The sequence below is a fragment of the Megascapheus bottae genome, chromosome 4 (assembly GCF_031878675.1).
Source record: "Megascapheus bottae isolate mThoBot1 chromosome 4, mThoBot2.hap1, whole genome shotgun sequence".
Classification (NCBI taxonomy): domain Eukaryota; kingdom Metazoa; phylum Chordata; class Mammalia; order Rodentia; family Geomyidae; genus Megascapheus; species Megascapheus bottae.
The window spans coordinates 74870334-74893277 of record NC_143512.1 but is presented as its reverse complement, the minus strand read 5'-3'; the positions used below and the strand labels follow the sequence as shown (position 1 = coordinate 74893277).

At 34.4% G+C, this 22944-nt stretch overlaps 1 protein-coding gene across 2 annotated transcripts in view; it reads right to left on the bottom strand.

Annotated features, from left to right (window-relative positions):
* The window catches only part of Cdh18 (cadherin 18), a 355549-nt gene that overhangs the window by 44505 nt on the left and 288100 nt on the right, over positions 1–22944 (bottom strand). For both annotated transcript variants that reach the window (XM_090332102.1, XM_090332103.1), the window contains 2 exons: positions 16147–16334; positions 5369–5622 (listed from right to left, as the gene is read on the bottom strand). In XM_090332102.1, the coding sequence (XP_090188228.1) occupies positions 5369–5622; positions 16147–16334 (442 nt within the window). The remainder of the gene's footprint in view (positions 1–5368; positions 5623–16146; positions 16335–22944) is intronic.

Sequence of the window (22944 nt, the reverse complement as noted above, 5' to 3'; positions counted from 1 at the left end):
ATAGTAGATTGAGAAGTGAATTATTTTGTACATGTAATGCTTCAACAGTGTAATATTTCTTTAAAAATATAATTAGCTGCTGTTCTACTTTATCACTTAAAGTTAGCTGACACCATGATGTTTTTAAGAAATTTTATTTTTGGTTATTCCAAGAAAATATTTGCCAAAATCTGCATCTGAATACTGGAGAAACATATCCAACCTCAAAGCACTAAGCAATAACTATCAAGAATACTCAGTTTAAATTGCTGTCACTGTATTCCTGTGAAATATGGCAGATTATGCATATTTTTGAAGAACTTGATTGCTTTAGAAATTTTCTAGAGAGAATAAAATTCTATTATTATTATTATTATTATTATCATTATTATTATCTAGCTCCTAGCTATGAAAATTCTTTTGGTCAAGCAGTCGCTTGTTTGTACCATTGTGCTTTCTATTGTACATTGTGCTTTCTATCCTAATACTAATAATCATGAATAATTATTTGTAGTTTAATAACCTTACTTGTCTTATGAAAAATTAAACCTATGCTTTCTTAATGGGCTAGTAAGCAAGATGGTAGGCATATACCCAGAGGATTATATGATTTCTTATTTTGTATGTGATCCAGTTCTTCTGGGAAATCAACCTAGAAAGGCTAAGTGCTGTGAGCTGTTTGGCCCATGAAGTAGTATTCACACAGCTGCAATTGAATTTTGACTCAAGTAGAACTAAATAGTTCTGCTTAACTACCCTTGGATTTCTGCCCAGTCATGGGGATACAATTTCAAGAAAAGGATAAATGGCAATGTGAGGGAAAAGGAACAATTCAAAGTTATTTTTTAGAAGAAGATACAGAATTAATTCCAGTTTTAAGAATTAAAAATATTTATCCATAAAACTGTTACCAAACATACAGTTCAAACCAAATGAGGACTGGGAACATAGCCCAATTATACAGAATGGGACTAGAGTGTATAAAACCCTGAAACAACTAACAAGTAAATAAATTGTCAATAGGACATTATTTTCAAATCATTTTCACAACAAAAAGCATTTGATTCATATACTCTCCTAAAGAAAATGCATATTAATACTTCATGAAATGTACATCAGTATTTAAGAATAATCTAGGAATAATTTGCTTAGTGAAGTCCTAAATTGAGATTAATGTTAAAATCTTTGGGGTTTTGAAGTTTTGTTGTTTGGTTCTAGTTCACAGTTATCAAAAACAAACCAGTATAAATAGAAACTGAAGATATATAACAAGATAACACATTTAAAGATGCATTATTTCAATGAGAAAATATATATACTGCAAGTTCTGTTTGTGGCTTTCTACTAACGTACTATAAAACAGTGGTATGTAAATGAGTAAAAAGTTCTTCCAGTCATAGACAAGGACTCCAGTGTGTTTCTGAGACATCAGTACAATAATGCTTAATTGCATAGTCAATGTACATGAAATCTATTTTCATTAAAGATTGAATAAGACTGAAACCCTTTTATCCTATATTGGAATGAATAAATATGCCAACAAATGTAAAAGAGAGTCTGTTGTGACCATCCAAAGCATTTATGTCACATCTATAATCCTGGCTATTCAAGGAAGTTAAAGCCTGGAGGAGGATGCTTCCAAATCAGTCTAGGCTTAAAATCTTGTGAGACTCTATCTCCAAAATGACCGGCAGAAAGCTAGACTGGTAAAGCACCAATAAAGCTCAACTAGTAGAACAACCAGTCAAGCATGCATGAGACTAAGAATTTTCGCAAATAAATTTTCATAATTATATCAATAAATCATCATTTTGACCTTTCAAGCCAGGTCAAAAATTCAAACATTGCTAATACCACACATTTATAGATTATTTATATCTCTACCATATTACATATTCACATGTTACACAAAGTAATGTGTGCCATTTTGAAAAATTCTTATATATGCATATATATTACTTTAGTTATTAGTACAGTACTTTTTTGTGTTAATAGTGTTTGAACTCAGACCCTCGCTCTGCAATTGAACTATATACTCAGTCATTTTCGCTTTTGAGTGAGGTGTTGAGTTTTGAAACCTCCTCATGCAGCCTATTGATTAAAATAGTATTTGGCTAATTATATGCCAGTGATTTACACTGAGATATATTAGCAAAAGAGTAGAATATATCTTCTACTTTTCATATTTCAGACATTAAAAATATAACATGTAAACTGTAAAGCATATTTCTTTGAGATAATTCCCTTCTAAATATCTGTTTTGTAATTTACTCATTATGATGAGTAGTTGGGATAAAGTTTTATCAATATGACACACTGAATGGACACTTCATTAACAACAAAAGTCATGATCCTAAACTATAGTTTATATGCATTTTTAAAAATGTTAACATTAAAAGTTAACATTCCTTTTATGTTGTTTTAAAGTTATTCCTAACAGAAAACCTTTATATGCTATATAGTTTATTGTACTGGTAAATTCAGATTGTAAATAACTCTCATGGACAAAAGGAAGAGTAATATAGGTATGTTACTAACTCTCTGAATCAGGTGAGACATATGACTGCAGGCTGTAGCAATTTGTTCTCATTCTAAATCAAGTCCTGAATATTTCCAATTTTATCATGTGGCAAAATCTTAAGAGTAACAACATCTTATTTCTGAGTTCCTAGATATAAATAGAGGCTGTCTTCATCACTGATGTCCTGCCATACACAGGGAATCCAGTCAGAGAATATTCTAGGCTCAAGTACTTGCCAATGGCTTTCTAAACACTCATTTTGTTCTTTCTAAGCACTTGAGTTTTGCATATGTGAGGGTTTTGTTTTTTGTTTAGATGTGGAATTACATGTGAGACAGCACATTCTGTGTTAAAACTTTTCAATGTATAGCATTGATGTTTGCCTTTAAACATTTCACTCTGCAAATTAAGTGAAAATAGTATTTTGAAAGTTTTAATTTCAATGACTGTCAAAAACATGGTGTTTTGTGGATTTACACAGGTTTGTGGAACAATGTAAATTTCTATCAACAGACAAGCAAGGGACTGCCACAATATTCAAAGATCACATGAAAAAACCTCTCATTTCTTTCTAAAATTTCTTCTGTCTCAAGTTGGCTTGCTCAGCTCTCAAAAGTTAATATGTGAGATCTCTAAATTCCATCAGGAATATGCTACTAAATAAAATGGAGACTAGAGTAATCACATTTCTACACTGCTGGCAAATAATGAAACTCTAATTTTACATCATTTTCTTTAGGAAAAAAAAAAGAGTGAGGATTACATTACAGCAAATTGCAGTTTACCTTGTGTGGAAAAAGGCAAAAAAATACATGGTGTGCTATGAAAACCTGAAGAATCTGACTAATTGAAAATTGACATACTGAAGGCTAAACTCAAGAATTCTTTTTGGAAATGTATGAAAGATTCAAAGTACCTTTCATCGTCAGTCTCCAAATGAGGAGTTAATTGGATTTCAGGGAACATGGCAGGATACATGTTTTCAAGGTGCTTTTCCTTAATTAGTACAAACACTTGATCCCTGGGAAAGGTGGAAACAGGAGGCTGGCTCCTGTGTTTGTTATACTTTTCTGTTTGGTATTCAATATTTGCACCTAGAGGCCTGTGTGAATGACACATTTATATTAAAATGAAGAGTAAATATTATGTAAATCATGCCCCCAAAGAGGAGCTATGGAGTATATAATTATTTTAAGGCAGCTGCAGCAGGATTCATTTTAGTTGTCTACCAAAACAAAGCAGAAAGAAGAAATCATATGCTAATAAGTACATTCCTTTCCATTAAGATTTGATGACAATGTATCAATCACCTCTCTAATCTACCAGCTGGGAAAATGAATGTATCCTAGTGAAGGTTTCTTAATAATATGATGAAGGCCAATACTTTTAATTTCAAAAGTAATTCCATTCGATGAACAAATCTAGATCATATTAATATTTTCACATGCCTTAGGAATATGAGAATTATAGGTTTCAATCAATGTCCTTCCGGTAGTCATAGTGACATCAGAATTAGTATATTAGTCTTCTGTCTCTGCACAGCAGCCCAAAAGTCCAGTCTTGACTGCCTTGTACGGGTTAGCATTTGTAAAGGAGCTACGAGGTCCAGGCCACTGTAGTCAAATTTATGTTTATTCCTTTATGAGTGCTACAATAAACCAAAAGTAGTCCAGTTCTTTAAAACCTATTTTCCTTCCTTGTTTCTTTCCTTCTTTGTTTCTTTCCTTTTGTCTTTCGTATTTCTTTCTCTTGTTATTTTCGGTTTTTTTCATCTTTACTTTTTTTGTATTATTGTTCTTTCTTTACCTTGTTTTCCTTGCTTCATTCCTTTCTTCCTTCTTTCCTTCCTTCCTTTTATTTCCTTCTTTCATGTCTCCCTTCCTCTCTGTCATTTTCTCTCTTTTGTCCTCTCTCTCCTTCTCTCTCTCTCTCTCCTTCTCTCTCTCTCTCCTTCTCTCTCTCTCTCTCTCTCTCTCTCTCTCTCTCTCTCTCTCTCTCTCTCTCTCTCTCTCTCTTTCTCTCTCTCTCTCTCTTCTTTCTTATACTGGTGCTCAGGCTTGAATTCAATGCCTGGGCACTCATTTTGCTAACATAGCATTTCTTGTTTGGACTGTCTTCTAATCATGATCCTCAGATTTCAGCTTGTCGAGTTGCTAGGGTTAAAGGCATGAGCCACTGACATCTACTGATATTATTTTTATTAGGTACAGATAAGGATCAGTGATGAACTAAATCCTTAAATCTATTAACACTGGATTAACCAGAAGTCAATTATTGACGACCTTATTATCCAAACTTCACATTTTATCAAGTTAGAAAGAACCTTTCTAAATGATGCTTATTCCCAAAACAATTTTCTCAGATGTTCATACGCATATTACCAACACCAGTGCAAACATCAATCTGAACATTCAATGACACATTCATGGATATGGCCTACAGATATTATTACTTTCCACAAGCCTTATCTACTAAAGTCACTCTGATAAAGTATTAACTAAGGTGTGGTGCATAGCACATGTAAATTCCAGCTATACTGGAGGTCTGGGTACAATAATTTCAATCCAACTCAAGCCTAATCAAAACTATGAAGCCCCATCTGAAAAGTAAAACAAAGAAACAAAAAAAGCTAAATAAAAAAATGGGGATAGAGTCATGGGGCAAGTGGCAGGGCTTGCCTAGAATGTGAAAAACCTTAAATTAAAATCACAGAATATGTCAAAGCCCAGGTGAGCTCAGATGATAGCTTAATAGGAGTAATGGAGAAAACCATGGAAACGGAATATCTGATGACATTCGATTCTTATTAAACAAAGGTGCACACAACACAACTGTTTTTCAGTAACTGAGAGCTCCAGCATACCCTACCTGACTACACTATTAGCACTGTCAGGGTCTTGTGCCAGCACTGTGCCCACGCTTGTCCCGACCCTGGCGTTTTCATAGACCTCCATGACGTAGGAAGGCAGGGAAAAGAGAGGCGGCTCGTCCACGTCTCCCACTATGATCTTCAGCATCGTGGCATCTTTAAAAGGACCCAAATGGGAAAAACGAAAGTCAAGGTGTGTGTTGGCTCCTTCGATGTTGAGGGTGTAGGACTTCTTCTTCTCGTAGTTCAGGGGCTGCAGGGAGAAATGAGAATTCCCGGGTTAAGACTTTGCACATTTTCCCAGTGAGTATTACGATGTATCCAGTTTGCAGCTGTGATCTTGCAGAGCTAAGCCGTTCTCATTTCGTGTCAAAATACGGGTTTTCCAATAACAGCATCTAAATGAGAAACTGAAGGCAGAACCCATTGCGATTGTACCCCACTCTAATTGTGGTGACAAGTAGAAACTATCTTCCCACTGGAAAAGAACCATGAATTTTTGAGACTCTTACTAGTATTGTCGTATTCTTATTTAACTCTATAAATGTAAACGGTTAGTCATTAAATGTGGGCTATTTTTCAAGATTTTTAAAAGAACATGAAACTTTCAATATTTAAGTAATTCATAAACAACAAATAAATGTATTTATGTTCCATGACATTATTACTGTCTATGTGCATGAAGATGATTAATTAATGTTTGCAAGCTATGTATACTGTGTAAGTCAATTGAGGATTTGTGGATTCTATGTACTCAAACAGGTAACATTTTCATTTGATGAAAACATTCAAAACCCTTGCTTCTATATACATTTATTTATTCAGTATAATGATGATAATTGTTTTTATGTGATACCACCTTTAGAATTTATGCAAATGGCTTTATTTAGTTAGTCAATACATGGACCAGTCTGGCCCCCAATATTCCTACTCATTTTCCTGCAGCAGTCTCTGGTGATCCCTGTAATAACCTCCAGATACTTGTATAAAAGTTTTCTGGTATATGAATAAAATTGCATGCTGCTTTTTTCCTGAGCTATTGTTTCTAATTTCTATTTCTGCCACACAGGACAAGTTTTATTTTCAAACAGAATTAGTTTTGGTATATATTAGTTTTGGTATACATGTATGCATGTGTATTGTGTCTATTTGTGTATATATTATGTATATAAATGTACCCATATACATATATGTATATATACATAAGTATGTATATGTATATGTGTCTATATGTACGTACATATACAAATATGTTATTATTCTACATATACACACCAGTTATTTTCCTTAATCCATTGTATATTGATGTACAAATAGGCTGACTCACTGTCTTGGCAGCCATGAACAGTGTTGCAGTAGACAGAGGCATGTGGAATCAGTTCAGCACACTGGTGTCATATCCTTTGGATGTGTACTAGCAGTAGGATTGCAGCCAAGTGACTTTTGACAGCGCTGCCAAGTACACAAATTTGGGGATTTGGAAAATGATACTCTTCTACAAATGGTGTTGGTAAAACTTGATGAATGACTAGAAGAACGAGTCTGAACACATCTCTTACCACATACAGAAATCAAGTAAAATGTATTAGAGATTTCAATATAAAATCCCAACTACCTAGCTAAGGGAGAAAAACAGAGGAAGTACTTCAGTAAATTGGCCTTGGAAAAGATATGTTTGGGGTATGAAAACATCTATAAACAAAACTCCTGCACAACAAAGAAAATAACTGAATAGAGATAACACATAAGAGAAAAGAGCATTTGCATACTGTGCATTTAACAAGGGATTAGTACCCAGATTATAGAAGAAAGCAGAAAGAACCAATAAGTATATAAGTGATAAATATAAAGAATGAGCAAATAACTACATAAACCTTTCCCGAAAGGACACAGTCTAAATAGCAACTTTGTGTATATATACAGTACATAGAGGAGAAAATGCTCAGATGTCACTATCAGTGATGCACACACACATCAAGATAGCATTAAGGAATCACTTCTTAATATGGAATATACATCATCAAAAACATAGAAGATAACAAATGCTGGGCAGAACATGGGCAAAGGAGAGCGATCTCTGTGCACTATCCCCTGACAACAAAAACACGGAGATTAAGACAATATGAGGAGAACAGAATGAAAAGAAGTAGTGCCTTTTGGTAAAAATTGAATATTTGGAAATCGCTAAACAGGATGCACAGAATAACGAACACATTCCATTTTTATTATTCTTGTGTTTGTGTGTGTGTGTGTGTGTGTGTGTGTGTGTGTGTGTGTGCATGTGTATGTTTAGTGGGACTTGAACCCGGGACTTGAAAATCTCACGGCTTTTTTTGCTAAAACTGGAGCTTCACCACTTAAGTCACAGTTCCAGTTCTAGCTTTTTGCTGGTCAATTGGAGATAACAATCTGCTCAGACTGGCTGCAAACTCTGATTTTCAAACCTCTACCTCCTATGTAGTTAGGAATATAGGTGTGAATCACTGGAGCCTCCACCATTGTTTTCTATGCATGAATATATGCACACAGTGTATCCTGATCACATGCATGCTCTCTTTACCTCTGTGATTGTTGTTCTTAATGTACTATATGAAGGGATTTCTCTTCTCTTCTTTTCTCCTTATGGTTTACCTCATGTTGTTACTGCATCTGAATGTGGTACCTGGTATATTGTATATATATGTCTTTTGTTTAATTGAAAAAGGGAAGGGAACAGAGAAACAAGATGAGTGGGATGGGGCTGGGGGAAAGTGGCAGAAAAACATGGAAAGGGGTAACAACCTTCAAGAAGTAATGTACCCATTACCTGATGATTGCATCTGTAACCCCTCTATACATCACCCCGATAATTAAAAAAAAATCCCCTCTCTCTCTTACATGTTCATTCCTGGACTTGAATCACTATCACTTATTCACTCCTATTTTGAAACAATTTTAACACTCTTTATGTTTTTGTTTCCATAATATAAATTCAGGACTTTTGTCAATTATTATCTTTCCTCAGGCCCTATCTATTCTCACTGATACACTGACCCGCAGGCTTTCTCAAGTAGAGTTCTACCACTTGAGCCACAACACCACTTGGGACTTTTTTCTATGTATGTGGTACTGAGGAAACAAACCCAGGTCTTCGTGCATGCTTCACAAGCACTCTACCACTAGGCTTAACTCCTAGGCCCGCATCAAAAATTAAATAATCTATTTAGGAAATATACATTTTTGCTTCCTGTCAGAAATTGCTTTCTTGCTTTGAGAGCTGGACAGACAGAATCTGCGCATCTTGAACACAGAAAGCTGAGGCCTTCGAAGCTTCATCATTGGTCCTCAAAAACGTCATTTCTTTGTGTGTGTGTGTGTGTGTGTGTGTGTGTGTGTGTGTGTGTGTGTGTGTGTGTTACTGCCATACTTAATAGATTTGACAATGACTAAGTTTGTCCTTATTGGATATGAATGCTCAATATCTTAAAATTAAAAATCAAAATATATTTACTTTTCTGGGAATGCTTAGCACACCATTTATCATAACAGCATTGGATTTATAAACATTCACTGTCAAGTAATTACTATTAGGCGATTGTACAGCATTCCAATGCTCATTGAGACTCCCAGAGAATTTTGGCCATGTTTAATTCTCTCTGATGCTATTATCAATCTGTACTTCTGGGATGAGATACATCATTTTTTGTTTTCTAGTTTTTAGCAAGTCTCCTGGTAATTTAGATGGCATAGGCCTTCACACTAACATATCTAACATATCTAGTGTAGACACATGGCATTTATGTGGGCACATGGCTTTGTGTTTATGGTCATCTAATATATATTTAACTACATCCAGGCAGGGTTAATTATTTTGAGAAATTTGTGTGCCAACATTGGCAGATGGACGAAGGGAGATCCATCTGGAGCCACAGTACTGAGAGGTTGGGACAGAAATTCATAAGCCTATGAATTTGCGCAAATGGAAATATTTTAAGTTCTCAGAAAGAGAAAATTGAGGGAAATCAAATTTGTTTTTGCTTGCAAAATATAAAGCATTTCATTATTTTATTACAATAATGGTCACATATATGGATATGTGAAGTATTAGGTTCAGTACAAATCGTCAAATGGTGTAATCAGTGTAACAAATTTAGTAAACTTTTAAGAAACCATTGTAATACAGGCTAAAGTACAATTACTTTAGGTTTCAAGTGTTAATATGACATATGATGTGGCTACACATTATTTATTGGCCATAAGAACTTAGTATTTAATTAGGTACCCTGTATGTGACTGTCTATAATGATGCATTTATCCCTCAGAATTCACAGCTCTAGTCATATAAGTTGATTATCAATCTCTTGTCAAGGAAGATATGACTCACAAATAAGATTTATATATATAGTGGCAACTTCTATTTCCTTAGAAAGTTAAAATTAACTTCTATCAAATGAACTTCAAAATGTATAACACAAAATATAATATCATAATATTTAGTACAGAGTACATAATTTCCCCCTAACACTGAATCACTCAAACACTCCTGCACTTTTCTCACTTGTGTTGTCATTTAACTGTAATTGTGCTCTCTGTGGATCTGTGGACACTGATGAATGAGCTTGCTTAATACTTAGTGTTGCTTTATTAAGGGTTTTGGGTTAATCCTATTATATTTGTTTCCTAGGCAGTCAAAACAAATTACCATGAGCAAGATGAATTCTACAGAAGATATTAATTCTCTTGATGTTGTGAAGGGAAGAATTCTTAAATTTATATCTCTAGTCTGTGAACTCCAATAGAGAATCTGTGTCTGGCCTTTTCTTGTCTCACTCTCCACCTACACATTCCTATCTAGGCATTCAACTCACATTGTCATTCAACAACTTGCAAGATGAGAAGTCCTATTAGTGTTCAGAATTCTCAGCTATGCAACTACAGGGGATAAAAAAATATTTCAAGATAAGCATAGATTTGAGGCAATTTATGCATAGTGTAGAAGAAAAACCCTGCAAAACTATAGAGTCAGATTGTAGACTAGAGCTGTAGAGATAATAAATACAGCTTGAGAGTGAATGGAAATACTCTTCTGGATTTTAAACTTGGTTTGGGATGACAGACTCTTTTATTTTTTTCATTTTCCTCTCATTGGAATGTCAGTGTTTCTAACTCCTATCATTGCTGTTTTGGAAGCAGATAACTTTATTTCTAGGTTCACAGAGCCACAGATAAAGACCAGGAATATCCTATGATGGACTCTACCTATCGTCTTACTCGCACCTGATTCAGACAGTTTGCTTTAGTACTTGTGACAAGGTTAGAGTCAGATAAGATTTGGAATATAGATTTGATTTTTTTTAGTATGTGAAGGGCTGTAAATACACTGAGATGGTAGAAATCTACTTTACGCAGGAGACAGATATGAATTCTGAACTATCACAAGCAGACTACAGTGAACAGATGCTAGCCTGTGAGCTGAATAGCAGAATTTATATATTAAAAGATGTCAGGAGAGGTTCTTCTTGTTCATCAGGTAGGTAGGTGTCCAGTGACAATAATCATCAATACATCAAAAATATAAGATGAGCCGCAGCGTTCTCTGGATAGTGTTCTGCACCCTAATTTAACATCTTGTTAATCATAAGTTGTCTCTGAATTTTATCACAGATATTACTGTGTTAATTTTATCCTATTTTTCTTTGTAGTTACTTTTCCATCACATTCTCACTTATAAAAGAGTTTTATGTCTTTAGTAATATTCATCCATTTCCCACTACCGTACATAGTTATCCTTTTCTCTAAAACTTTTTCAGCCACCATTGCCTAGTTCAGATTTTGCTTCTCCTTAACCTTCTCTACAATTCCTCAGACCACCTTGTGCATTCCTCCTCTGGTTTTAAATTAGCATGAAAATAAAAGTTTCTTACCTGAATTATCCTATGATTCAATTCTTCTTGGAGTTCATGGAAGACCTATGTTATTGTTTTCATAAGTAAGAAGAACGAGAATCTTTATGGCCTTTCCTTTATCTAATTTCAATTCTCTACACTACCTTCATTCAGGTTTTCAGTTTCAGAACAGGTGGGTGGGTAATGATTGGTGTAAGCTACATATTTTCATATTCTAACAAAATTTCCATTTTACTCTTGAAAACAATGGCCAAATCCTGTGGTTCTATGTGGCATCACTGTTATTCCTTTTGCATATGTCTGTTTTAAGTGATGATATTTTATCAAAGCATGAGAAATGTGTATTATATACAAGCTAATAGATGAAAACTCATGTCTGTACTAAGGTGCACATATGTCATGCATATGTAGTTATAAGTATACTATATAAATATACATATATACAATATATATAATAAAATGGATCACCACATGAAACCTTGCCATTAGCCATGGATAAATAGAGCTCTACTCTTCAGGATGCTTCATCAGATTATTAGTTATCAGCTATGTTTTAAATTATATTGTAGGAATATGTGAGCTTTTTTTTGTTGTTGTTGTTTTGTTTTGTCAGTCACAGGGCTTGGACTCTGGGTCTGGGGTTGTCCCTGAGCTCTTCAGCTCAAGGCTACAGTCCTACCCCTTGAGCCAAAGCTCCACTTCTGGTTTTCTAGTGATTAATTGGCAATAAGAGTCTCATGGTCTTTAGTGCCCAGGCTGGCTTTTAACCGAGATCTTCAGATCTCAGCTTCCCGAGTATCTAGGGTTACAGGCATCAGCCATCACGCCCAGCAGGAATATGTGTGCTTAAAGAAACATTCCTAGAGTTGATAAGATAACCAACATTGTTCAATAGCAGGCCTCTTTGTTAGTATCCAGTTGTAGGTTTTGTTTGATTGGGACCTCAAATTTTTTTCTCTGTAAACTCACAATGAACAGAACAAATTAAAAAAAAAATAAAACCTTATAAGAATAAAAGCAGAAAGTTGGCTGAGCTTTACTGATAATTAACTTCCCAATTAAAATTCAGAATTCATAATCGATTTTAACTAGTAGCTTCGTAAGAATGATCACAATCATGTCTTATTACCGCTCATTGTAGCTCACAGTCCAAAAGAATTAAAATCTAGTAGTAAAGAAAACCTAATCTTTCTTCCATTACTCATTATTACCAAAAGGATAAAAAAGAAAATGTCAGTGAACACAATCTACTAAAACCTCCAAAATACGAAATATGGAATAAATATATTGGTTACAACTGAATCTATTTCTTGGTTTTTCTTAGAATGATATAAACTTCAAAAATAGATTCATAGTAATTTTATTCATATGATCCACATCAAGTCATATGTCAAGTGAAATGGCATGATTACATTTACAGATTGTGGGCATGGGAAAAAATTAAAGCGCATGCAATCCCTGGTTACAGTAATTAATAATATCTCTTATAGCCACTTTCACAGAAATTACCAATGCTTTAACACTGAAATTAATTAGAAGGTCTTATCACAATCAGAAGTTTTAAGGGGAATGTGGAATTGTTGCTTTATCTATACTGAGCATATTTTAAATTCATACTTAAAAAAGAGATATGAGAAATCAAGGAATACAGCAAATGAGGTTGTGATTGAAATATGTCTAGATATGTTATTCTACTAAAGACTATTCAGCACTTGAAGAAAATGAAGATGCTGCTCTTAGAGAGGAAAAAAAGGAGATAGATACAGTTTATATCACAATTTTCACCTAAGTTAAGCTATTGTATAATCACATTGCAAAGTACTAAAATAAACAAACTGGAGGTTCAAAGCCATGAGATAAGCCATGCATAAATGAAAAATTAAGATTTGTATCTCATTTTAGTACAAAGATTGTATCTTTTTCCAACTTTGTGGACGCTTAGGACAAGCTTAAGATTTTTATTTTTACTTAATAAGGCATCGTGTGTGTGTGTGTGTGTGTGTGTGTGTGTGTGTGTGTGTGTGTATAAACTGAAGAAGATAAAGTCACAGTACAAAGCACTTACCAAGAGCTAAGAGAGCAAATAGAATTAGCAGCTGAAAGTTAGAATATTAGTGCTTAGAACAACTTTTGTAAAATTGAGATCTGAAAGACTGCTAAGGAAAAGCACACCCTTAGCTTCAGAGGTTTATGTCAGAGAAAAGAGATCATCACATTGCATTTGTCCTTATCTCTTTTCTCATTTCCACCCAGTTAGGCTCCATTAAACAAAGAATGAAAGTTATCAAAGTGTATTTACAATGTTCTACCACATGCATCCATGAACTTGACTTGGCAATTTTCTGATGAAGGGATGATAAGGATTGGGATGTGTAGAAGCTCCTGATGGTTGGTTTATAAAAAAGTGCTGATTTTGATCACTGAGGAGATTTGCTTTTCTGCCTCGCTGGCTAAGGTGAGCTGCCTTAGAGATTAAATGAGAAAAGAGGACTAAAAGAACTGTTTCATCCCTTTCCTGCCATCAGGATTAGTATTTCTCAAAGGTAAAAATAAGCTGTGCAATATAACTTACTTTTTTTTAGTTTTATAAAATATTTTAATCTCTATTCTCTTAATCTAGGAAACAAGTGTGATAAAAACAATAAACTTCTCCTTTTTCAAATAAAGTTTGAATTACTTTGACATTAATGGATCATTTCTATTGATATTGAAAAGCACTTGGGTTTTCAAGAAATCTTACTTAAATATTCTTTATAACACTCCATGTAGATCCATTTTAGTTATGTAAGCACTATTAGATCTTACTTTTTTGTCTCTCTACTATAACTAATAGTGACCTTCATTTTTAGAAGGGAGACTATATTTGCTGAAAGGCTTATATTTATTTTTTATTTTAATTTTTTATTGTGATTAATAGAAGTGTTGCTTTATATTCACCAGATGGAAGGTGCAAAACTTCACAAACATTGATACCCTCTCTCATGACATGGTCCCCATTTCCCTCCCACCCTCCCCCCACTTATCTTGATTTCCCCCCTTCCCTATCCAATTTCAAATAACCAATTAAACACATATAAAATATATCAGATAACAAGGTGAATATTGTAACAATATGAGATAACCAAGGAATGGCAAAAGAGATGAGAGATAACATAGTACATTAAAGAAAATAATCACTCATTATATGGCTTTTGTTTCCTTCTCCTGGAGGTCCTTACATTTAGTGTCATCCTATTTGGCCATATGTCTCTAGATTTTGTTCTATTGTAAATCTCTGCTAGGAGAGCCCAAGGTTTCTACTGCTTATGACAAATGAGGGAGACTGTTGGGCCTATGTTCCTTTGAGTCTGTCTTACTGCACTTTGTGGTGAGGAGGGATCACTACTACACTGTTGGTGGGAATGTAAACTCTTTCAACCACATAGAAAGCTCAAAAGACTAAACACTGAACTCCCCTATGACTCAGCAATTCCACTACTTGGCATTTACCCAATTGTCCAGAAACAAGGACATACTAAATCCACTAGCACAATGATGTTCATTGCAGCATTATTTACCATAGCAAAGATATGGAACCAACCCAGATGCCCCTCAGTTGATGAATGGATCAACAAGATGCGGTATTTATACACAATGGAATTCTATGCTGTTGTCAGAAAGAACGACATCACCCCATTTGTAAGGAAATGGAAAGACTTAGATAACTTAGTTTTAGTGTTACAACAACACATCAATGAAGTGACAGTGAAACTGGGAATGCCAACTGGAAGGTTTCAAAAATCATAAATGCAGCTACAAATTTAACTCAGATGAGGCGGTCTAGGTTATTTTTTTTAAACAAATGGGAACTAAATGTGAAAGACAGTTCAAACCATAGCTACTTTGTTCAGTACACCAGAAATACTATTTGCTAAGTTCACGCATTTTCCTCTTGAAATTATCCGAGGAAAGTGTGTTTAGTAAATGCATGTGCAAGCACGTGGTTGGTCATTTGGCTCTCATATTTCAGGTAAAGTCAGATCTTTTGTGATCCTGCAGAATGAGAGGTTCTCCCCATATCCTTAAGTCACTGATATATATTTGCATTTCTGATCGTGTCAATGAAAGCACTACCCACAATTTGCAAATTTGATGTCGCTTCTTTTATTTATTTATTTTTTTTATAAAAACAGTAAGGACCTTGGGCCAGGTGTTTGGCCTACTGGTAAAAGTGCTTGCCTAGCATTAGCGCAGACTGGGTTTGATTCCTTCGTTTCACATCCATAGAAAAAAACCAAAAAAGTGGAAAGCAGTGCTGTGACTCAAGTGGTAGAGCTCTAGTCTTGATTTCAAAAAAAAAAAAAAAAAAAAGCCCAAGGACAGTGATGATCAGGCCCTTAGTTCAAGCTTCAGGACTGGGAAGAAAAGAGAAAAAAGGTAATGACCTAGCCATTATAATTATTAACGGACATACTTCAAAGGAGAATGACAGTCCCACATTAATTTTGAATAGTACCACTAGTGTTATCCAAACTCTTCCTTCCTTCTTCCTCCATCCCTTATTTTAGTGACATTTTAATTCTTACAATTTACATGACATTTACGACATAAGTTTGACTGCCATAACTGGAGAGTAGGAGCGTATCACAGAGAACTGAGTAGAGAAAAAATAAGAGCAAAGATAAGAGAATGCACTCCTGAGAGCAATCTTCCCCACTCAGGCACCTTCATTTCCTGAGAGAGGATCTGAAGTTTCAGAGACAACCTAAAGAAAATAGAACTTCATCTCATGGACAAAGGCTGTCACTGTTTCAATGGTCTGAGACCATGAGTTAATTGAACCTTTATCAAATCTCCCATTCCTAAAAGATGGGTGAGTTTTGTGAATCACGAGGATTGGTGCTGTTATTTACCTTCCTTAAGGAAAGAATTCCTTCCCTGGTGTCTTGGTCTGTGGAGATAGAGAACATGCCGACCCCGTCACCATTTATAATGGAATATGTCATATCGGCATTCGAGCCCGTGTCCGCATCGTTGGCTTTGATTTTCCCAACAGCTGAACCCACTTGAGCTGATTCAGGAACATAGAGTTGATAGTGTTCTGAAAAACATGGCAATGTTTTACTTGACTGATAATAAAACATTCATAAAAAGCAATCTTAGAAGTTAAATGGACATATTTAGACTCTCTAGTCAAATGAGCATTGTAGAAAGACAGATAAATCAAACTTATTTTTAAATGTTATATACTTGTATGAATATGTTTTGTAAAAATACACTGCATTCCAGAATCTGATTTATTTTATCAGTTTTGTGACATGAAACAAAATAGAAATATAGATGTGAAGTTTACATTTTTAAATTAAAGACTCAGATAGCTGGGCATTGGTAGCACAAGTCTTTAATCCTAGCTTCTCAAAAAGCAGAAATCTGATTACGATTTGAAGTCAGCTTAGATTAGGAACTTGACTGAGACTTTTATCTCCAAATAAACTAGTGAAAACAGCAGAAGTGAAAATGTGGCTCAAAGGGAACACCATTTTCCTGGAAAGAAAATTCTAAGGGACAATGTCACACACCTGCAAAAGTTAATTTCTTTCAATTTTCATGTGCTAATGTATTTCTTACTTCCAATAGCATGTAAAGTTTACATATACATGAAGGAACTTGGAGCTTAGAAGGAAAAAAATAAGTACTTGAAAATAAAGGTTACCATTTCATAAAGAGAACTAAATTTAGTCAAATATTTAAAACAAGACATAAAAGATAATAGTTACATTTGTGATTTATTTCTCCACTAATGTTTATAAAAGATTTAATATGGCTTTATAAGTCACAAAAAAGGACTACCGAACTTAAGTACCACATCAATATGTAAATCAAAGGATAAAAACAAACACATGTCCACAAGAAGTTATGAGCTACTTGTGAATTACCAATAATTTTGCATTTCTTCTATCTTCATGAAGAGTAAAATTGCCCTTTGTATAAATCATATTATCTAATATGTAATAATAAAGCTTCTTTAATCTACCTGCTTGTCCACAAACAGATGTGGGAAAACAAAAACGATCTTTATACATAAATGCGATTTTACCCGTTTTAAGGACTCTCAGATAGACAAGGACAATGTTGACCATTGTGGGATACATAATGCTTAGGGGAAATAGGCAGCAACAGAAGAATAATGTCCAAGCTGTATACTGTAGTCAAGTCAAAGAACAAGACAGTGTTTTGTGATTACTGTGACTATTGCTTTTAGTGCACTTGACTGTACTGCAAATAAAGATAAATAAATAAATGCATCACTCATTAGTCTCATCACTCAGAAATTAGGTCAGCAATCATATAGTAGTACCACACACACACACACACACACACACACACACACACACACACACACACACATATAGTGTCTAGGTAATGTATAGAGGGGTTACAGTAACATTCGTCAGGTAGTGAGTGCATTACTTCTGCAACATTGATACCCTTTCTTAGGTTTTTATCTCCCTTTCCCTCCTTCCATGCCTCCCAGTCATCTTTCTTTCCTCTTTTCACTTCCCTATTTCAAATAAACAAATAAATTTATATACAAAGTAGCAAAGTCTGATATAGTAACCACATGGGATTAATTACAAGGAGAAAAACATACATGTATGTGTGTGTGTGTGTGTGTGTGTGTGTGTGTGTGTGCTTTTAAAAAGGGTTTATTACTTCATGCATTTACTCTAGTGTTCAACCACCTCTAGCAAATCCCAATCCTTTTGCTTTGGATGTAGCATTTCACAAACTGCCTGGACTGGGATATAGCGCATAATGTACTTTTTACCACTGAGTGTGGATTACAGGTGTGAACCACCAAAACCATACTATAATATGCTTTGAAATGATGAAGTCTAATTGTCAAGATGGTTTGGAAATTTGGGGTCTAGCATGGATCCATACAAATTTAGCATGTCTGCTTTTCTTTTTATGAAAAATGACGCTGGAATTTTGGTAGATATTCCACTAACCTTTTATAATAATCCTACATATAATATCATATTCAATGATGAAAACTGAATGCATTTTTAGTAATATAATGAATGGGAATGGATACAATATGCTACCTGTTTTTTTCCCACATAATAGCAGAAGACATAGCAAAAGCATGTACCAAATGCAAAGATCTAGCATGAAATGTATCCAAAGCAGAAAAAAAAATAAAATGCCTTTGATATCATATATTAAAACACCAAACAAGGGCCGGGAGTTTGGCCTAGTGGTTAAAGTTCTTGCCTACCATGCACAAAGACTTGGGTTCGATTCCTTGGTACCAAATATATAGAAAATGCCAGAAGTGGTGCTGAGGCTCAAGTGGTAGAGTTCTAGCCTTGAGAGAGTCCAAGGACAGTGCTCAGGCCCTGGGCTCAAGCCCAGGACTAGCAAAAAAAAATCATCATGATAATTTAATGTAATTAAAATAAAATACATTAAAAAACACCAAACAAATTATTTTTTTTAAATCTTTAAAACTAATACAGAAAACTGCAACATCAATATACACACATACACACAAACAGTTGGGTTTAAAAAAATTAATATAAACATATAATGTTAAAAATCCATTATCATTTAAATCCATAAGTAGAACAATACTTGATACTTGTATGTTGGAAGTCTAACTTTATTCTAAAAATGAAATTATATTTTAAGTACAAATATATTGCCACTGTTGCTTATTTTTCATGTTTGTTGGTATATTTGAAATTCTTCAAACCTTTACCAGCTCTTTTCCATGAGCATGAAATATATTTCCTGACAAATTCCAATCAAGAGAAATTATTACTGTATTTTAGAGCAACTGTATCTACCTAGGCATCACACAGACAGTATTCTCTTCTCTCAAGTACATTATCCCTTGATCTGAACAGCAGGGCTTTATTTCTTTTCCTCAACCAACTTTTATTTTGGAGTTTCTAATTATTCAGAATCTCTTCTTGTGAACCAACCATTATGGCTTTACTGGCCACAAGTACACACACAGATCTATACATTTGTACACAAATACACATATACTGGCATAATTTAATGATATATAATTATATAAGAGATCCCTAAAATACTGAAATGTGGGTTCCTGGGCTGCATTTACTTTATAAACAGCAGGGTTTTATTGGATTTTACTTTGTTAATGAAAGTTTCTTTCTTTTTTTTTTTTGATACTGTTAACTAACTAGAATGAGCTCATGACTCTGACTTTTATAATACTGTATTTTTCTTTCCAGATTTTATGGTGGTTGAAGACCAGACAGCCAATTCACATCCTTTAAAAAATGTACATTAGACACAAATAAAACTAGGAAAAAAAACAACTCTCTATTTGGGGTCAAAGATGTGACACTGACAAAGGTTATTACCAGCAAATATGTTTCCAAAATTGACATGGAATATAGATCAATAACCTGCAGCTTCAACACAAATTAGGATTTACTGATGGCTTGAAAAAATACCAGAATGAAACCAGGAACCAGTGGCTCATGCTTGTAATCCTAGTTGTGCAGGAGGCGAGATGTAAGGATTACAGTCCAAAGTCAGCCAAAGCATAAGAGTCAGTGAGACTAGAAATGGCACTGTGGCTCAAGTGCTAGAGCCCTTGCTTTGAGCTGAAGAGCTCAGGGACAGTCACCAGGCCCAGAGTTCAATCCCCATAAACACCACCAACAAAAAGTAATACCAGGATATTTCTTATAAGTTACATGTGTATTGCCACATTACTTGCTCAACAAACCTAAAATATTGTAAGATTAGAAAGATTAGAGAAATAAAAATAGTTCGATAACTAAGTCACCTAAAACAGAATTCCATACAATCATCAAACCTGCCCAAAACATTCTACAAGTTGATCCTGGAATAAGGACACTCATAAAAAAAATACTTGAAAATGCAAATTAATATGTTTTAAAAGTATTATAGTAGTAGCATTATAAATCAAATATTTACAAAGGAGGTCGCAAAAATAGTTGGGGTAAACAGATAAATATTTGTAGATATTTACCTATACCCCTGAAAATATTTAGGCTGGTTTACAATATGAGTCTAATCTTCACAAGACAGAGATCATGTTAGAAGGGAAATCTGGGTATTTCTTTAGAGATTTTAAAATGACATTTCTCTATTACTATAGTTCTTTGGATAATATTGACTATGTTCAGATTGATAATTTATGCAGTCGGCATAGGTGTATAGTCTGTATCAAATTTATAAGTCAATTACAGGCATGGATTTAGTAGGAGACCTTTAAGGTGGCCTCATAGTCTGCCCACGTCTCTCCCCTGACAGTTATTCAGAAGGCTCATCCATTTCCTCATGTCGGATGGGGAAGTGTTAGTGACTCATTGTGAATGAACTGAGGAGAGCAAATTAACTGATTATCAATCAAGATTAATACTTTGACTTGTGTCATGGGCTCTCTCTTTTACCCTGACCTAGACTGAATACTGGGTGAAGGTACAGGCCATGCTTGGCTATATGATGTAGCCCTTGTGGTGCCACAAACCCCACAACGAGCAGGAAGCAGAAATCAGTCCTATTGCTGCAAGCAGGTATTAAGAAATGGGTGCTGCACACAGCATGATCAGAATCTCATGAATGCAAACCAAAATTGTTCATCTAAATCACACCTAGTTTCAGAATTTAAGGATAGTAAAAGGTCATCAGTGTCCTTAGTTATGACTTGCTAAATCAAGTGGTTTGCCATAGTTTAATAGATCAAAATTGTATGTAATTCTGGTGTAGTTGCTAATGATTTATGAGTGAGTGGACACGTGTTAGTTCTTATTATCTTAGGAATAAGCTGAATTTTCATGCAGGTGTTTTCCCAACAAACAAAGAAAACACACATGCTTAATATGCCATATTAACATTCCAATATATTTGCTTCATATTTCATTTAATTAAAACATTAGTAACAATCAGGGGACTGGAGTAAAAGACAGTGCTTCAGATTACAAGATAATAGTTGAAGACCAGCAACAAATCCTTAGGGCAATTCCATTTCTAGGAAAAAGGCAGGCATAGATTCAAGTATGTAATTTCAGCTCCCTAAGGGGCACAAGCTGTAATCCAATGAGACCCAATCTAAAACTAGCCAAAGCAAAAATCGTAAAATTAAAAACAAAACAAACAGAACAAGCATGAGGGTCTTAAGTTTAAAACCCAGTAATTCAAAAAATATTGAAGAATAAAATGATGCTCTAAATATAACTTTTCATAATTGGATTCTCATCCTCCAGTAGTAATAAAGCACTCCAATATTTTTGTTGTGTTAATTTATATATGGATATATATCCACATTTATAAAATCCATTTAAAAAGTATAATTTACTGTATGGTATAATTTTTTCATATTTATTCTTAAATTATAATTTTTTTGCCTGTCTTGGGGCTTAAACTCAGAGCCTAGACACTCTCCTTGAGTACTTTTTGCTAAAGGCTAACAGTTCACAGCACCAATTCCAACTTTTAATGTATATATGACACCCAGGAATCGAATCCAGGGCTTCATGCATACTAGGCAAGCACTCTACCAGTAGTCATGCTCTCAGCCCCTTAAATTATAATTTTGAGTCACATAAAATATATATGAATTCAAATTTACTAATCACAATGCAATGTACCATCACAGTAATATACCATATTTATCCATTCTTATATGCTGCTAAATTAGACATATAGATCCCAATTACTTTATATAACTTCTTTGCCTAAGTAGAGGATTTCATTCTTCTATCATAGTTGCAATCCTCCCTAAATTTTCATGGCTTGGTCCTGCTCTGAGTACAATGTCCTCCTGACATTGGGTATTGGACTTCCACTGTAAATTTAGATTTCTATTTTTATGAAGGGACAGTGTTATTTGTAATTTGAGTTCTTATTTCTATCACTTAGACAAATGTAAATGATTTCGTTCTGTCATTTCAATTATGTCCCATAAGTCTTTGGCTCCAAAGTTATATTCATATTTACTATTTCTTTAGTTTCTGTGATAATATTTAAATGCATGGTAAGCATCTAAAACTTGGGGGATATTTTAAAACAAAATTGAAACACCAGAACATTTGCATCAAAATAAAAATAACTAGCTTTAACATTTATGATGTTAAAACACAGAGAGAACTGAAGACACTTAATTGGAGCACGTATTTTGTTTTGTTTTTTGTTTGTTTGTTTGTTTTGTTTTTTTGGCCAGTCCTGGGCTTGAGCTCAGGACCTGAGCACTGTCCTTGGACTTTCTCAAGGCTAGAGCTCTACCACTTGAACCTCAGCACCAGTTCCAGCTTTTTTTCTATATATGTGGCACGGAGGAATCGAACCCGGGTCTTCATGCATGCTAGGCAAGCACTTTTACCACTAGGCCAAACTCCTGGCCCTGGAGCACGTACTTTATACAGTAACTCCTAAGTACTTATATAAACTCTAATGCAAAAATAATTATCAATACAAATTAAAAGATAAATAGTACTCAAACAAAGAAATCAAATCAATATTAATTTTAAAGATGCCAGTTATAAGAAACGCTGATTCGAGCCATTTTAAAATGGTTGCTCATGTCCAAAGTGTAAAAGTCTGACCAATAAGATCTCTTTTGCTGTCCCTTGGTTATCTCATATTGTTACAGTATCTCACTTTGTTATCTGATATATCGGATATATTTGTATTTGGTTATTTGA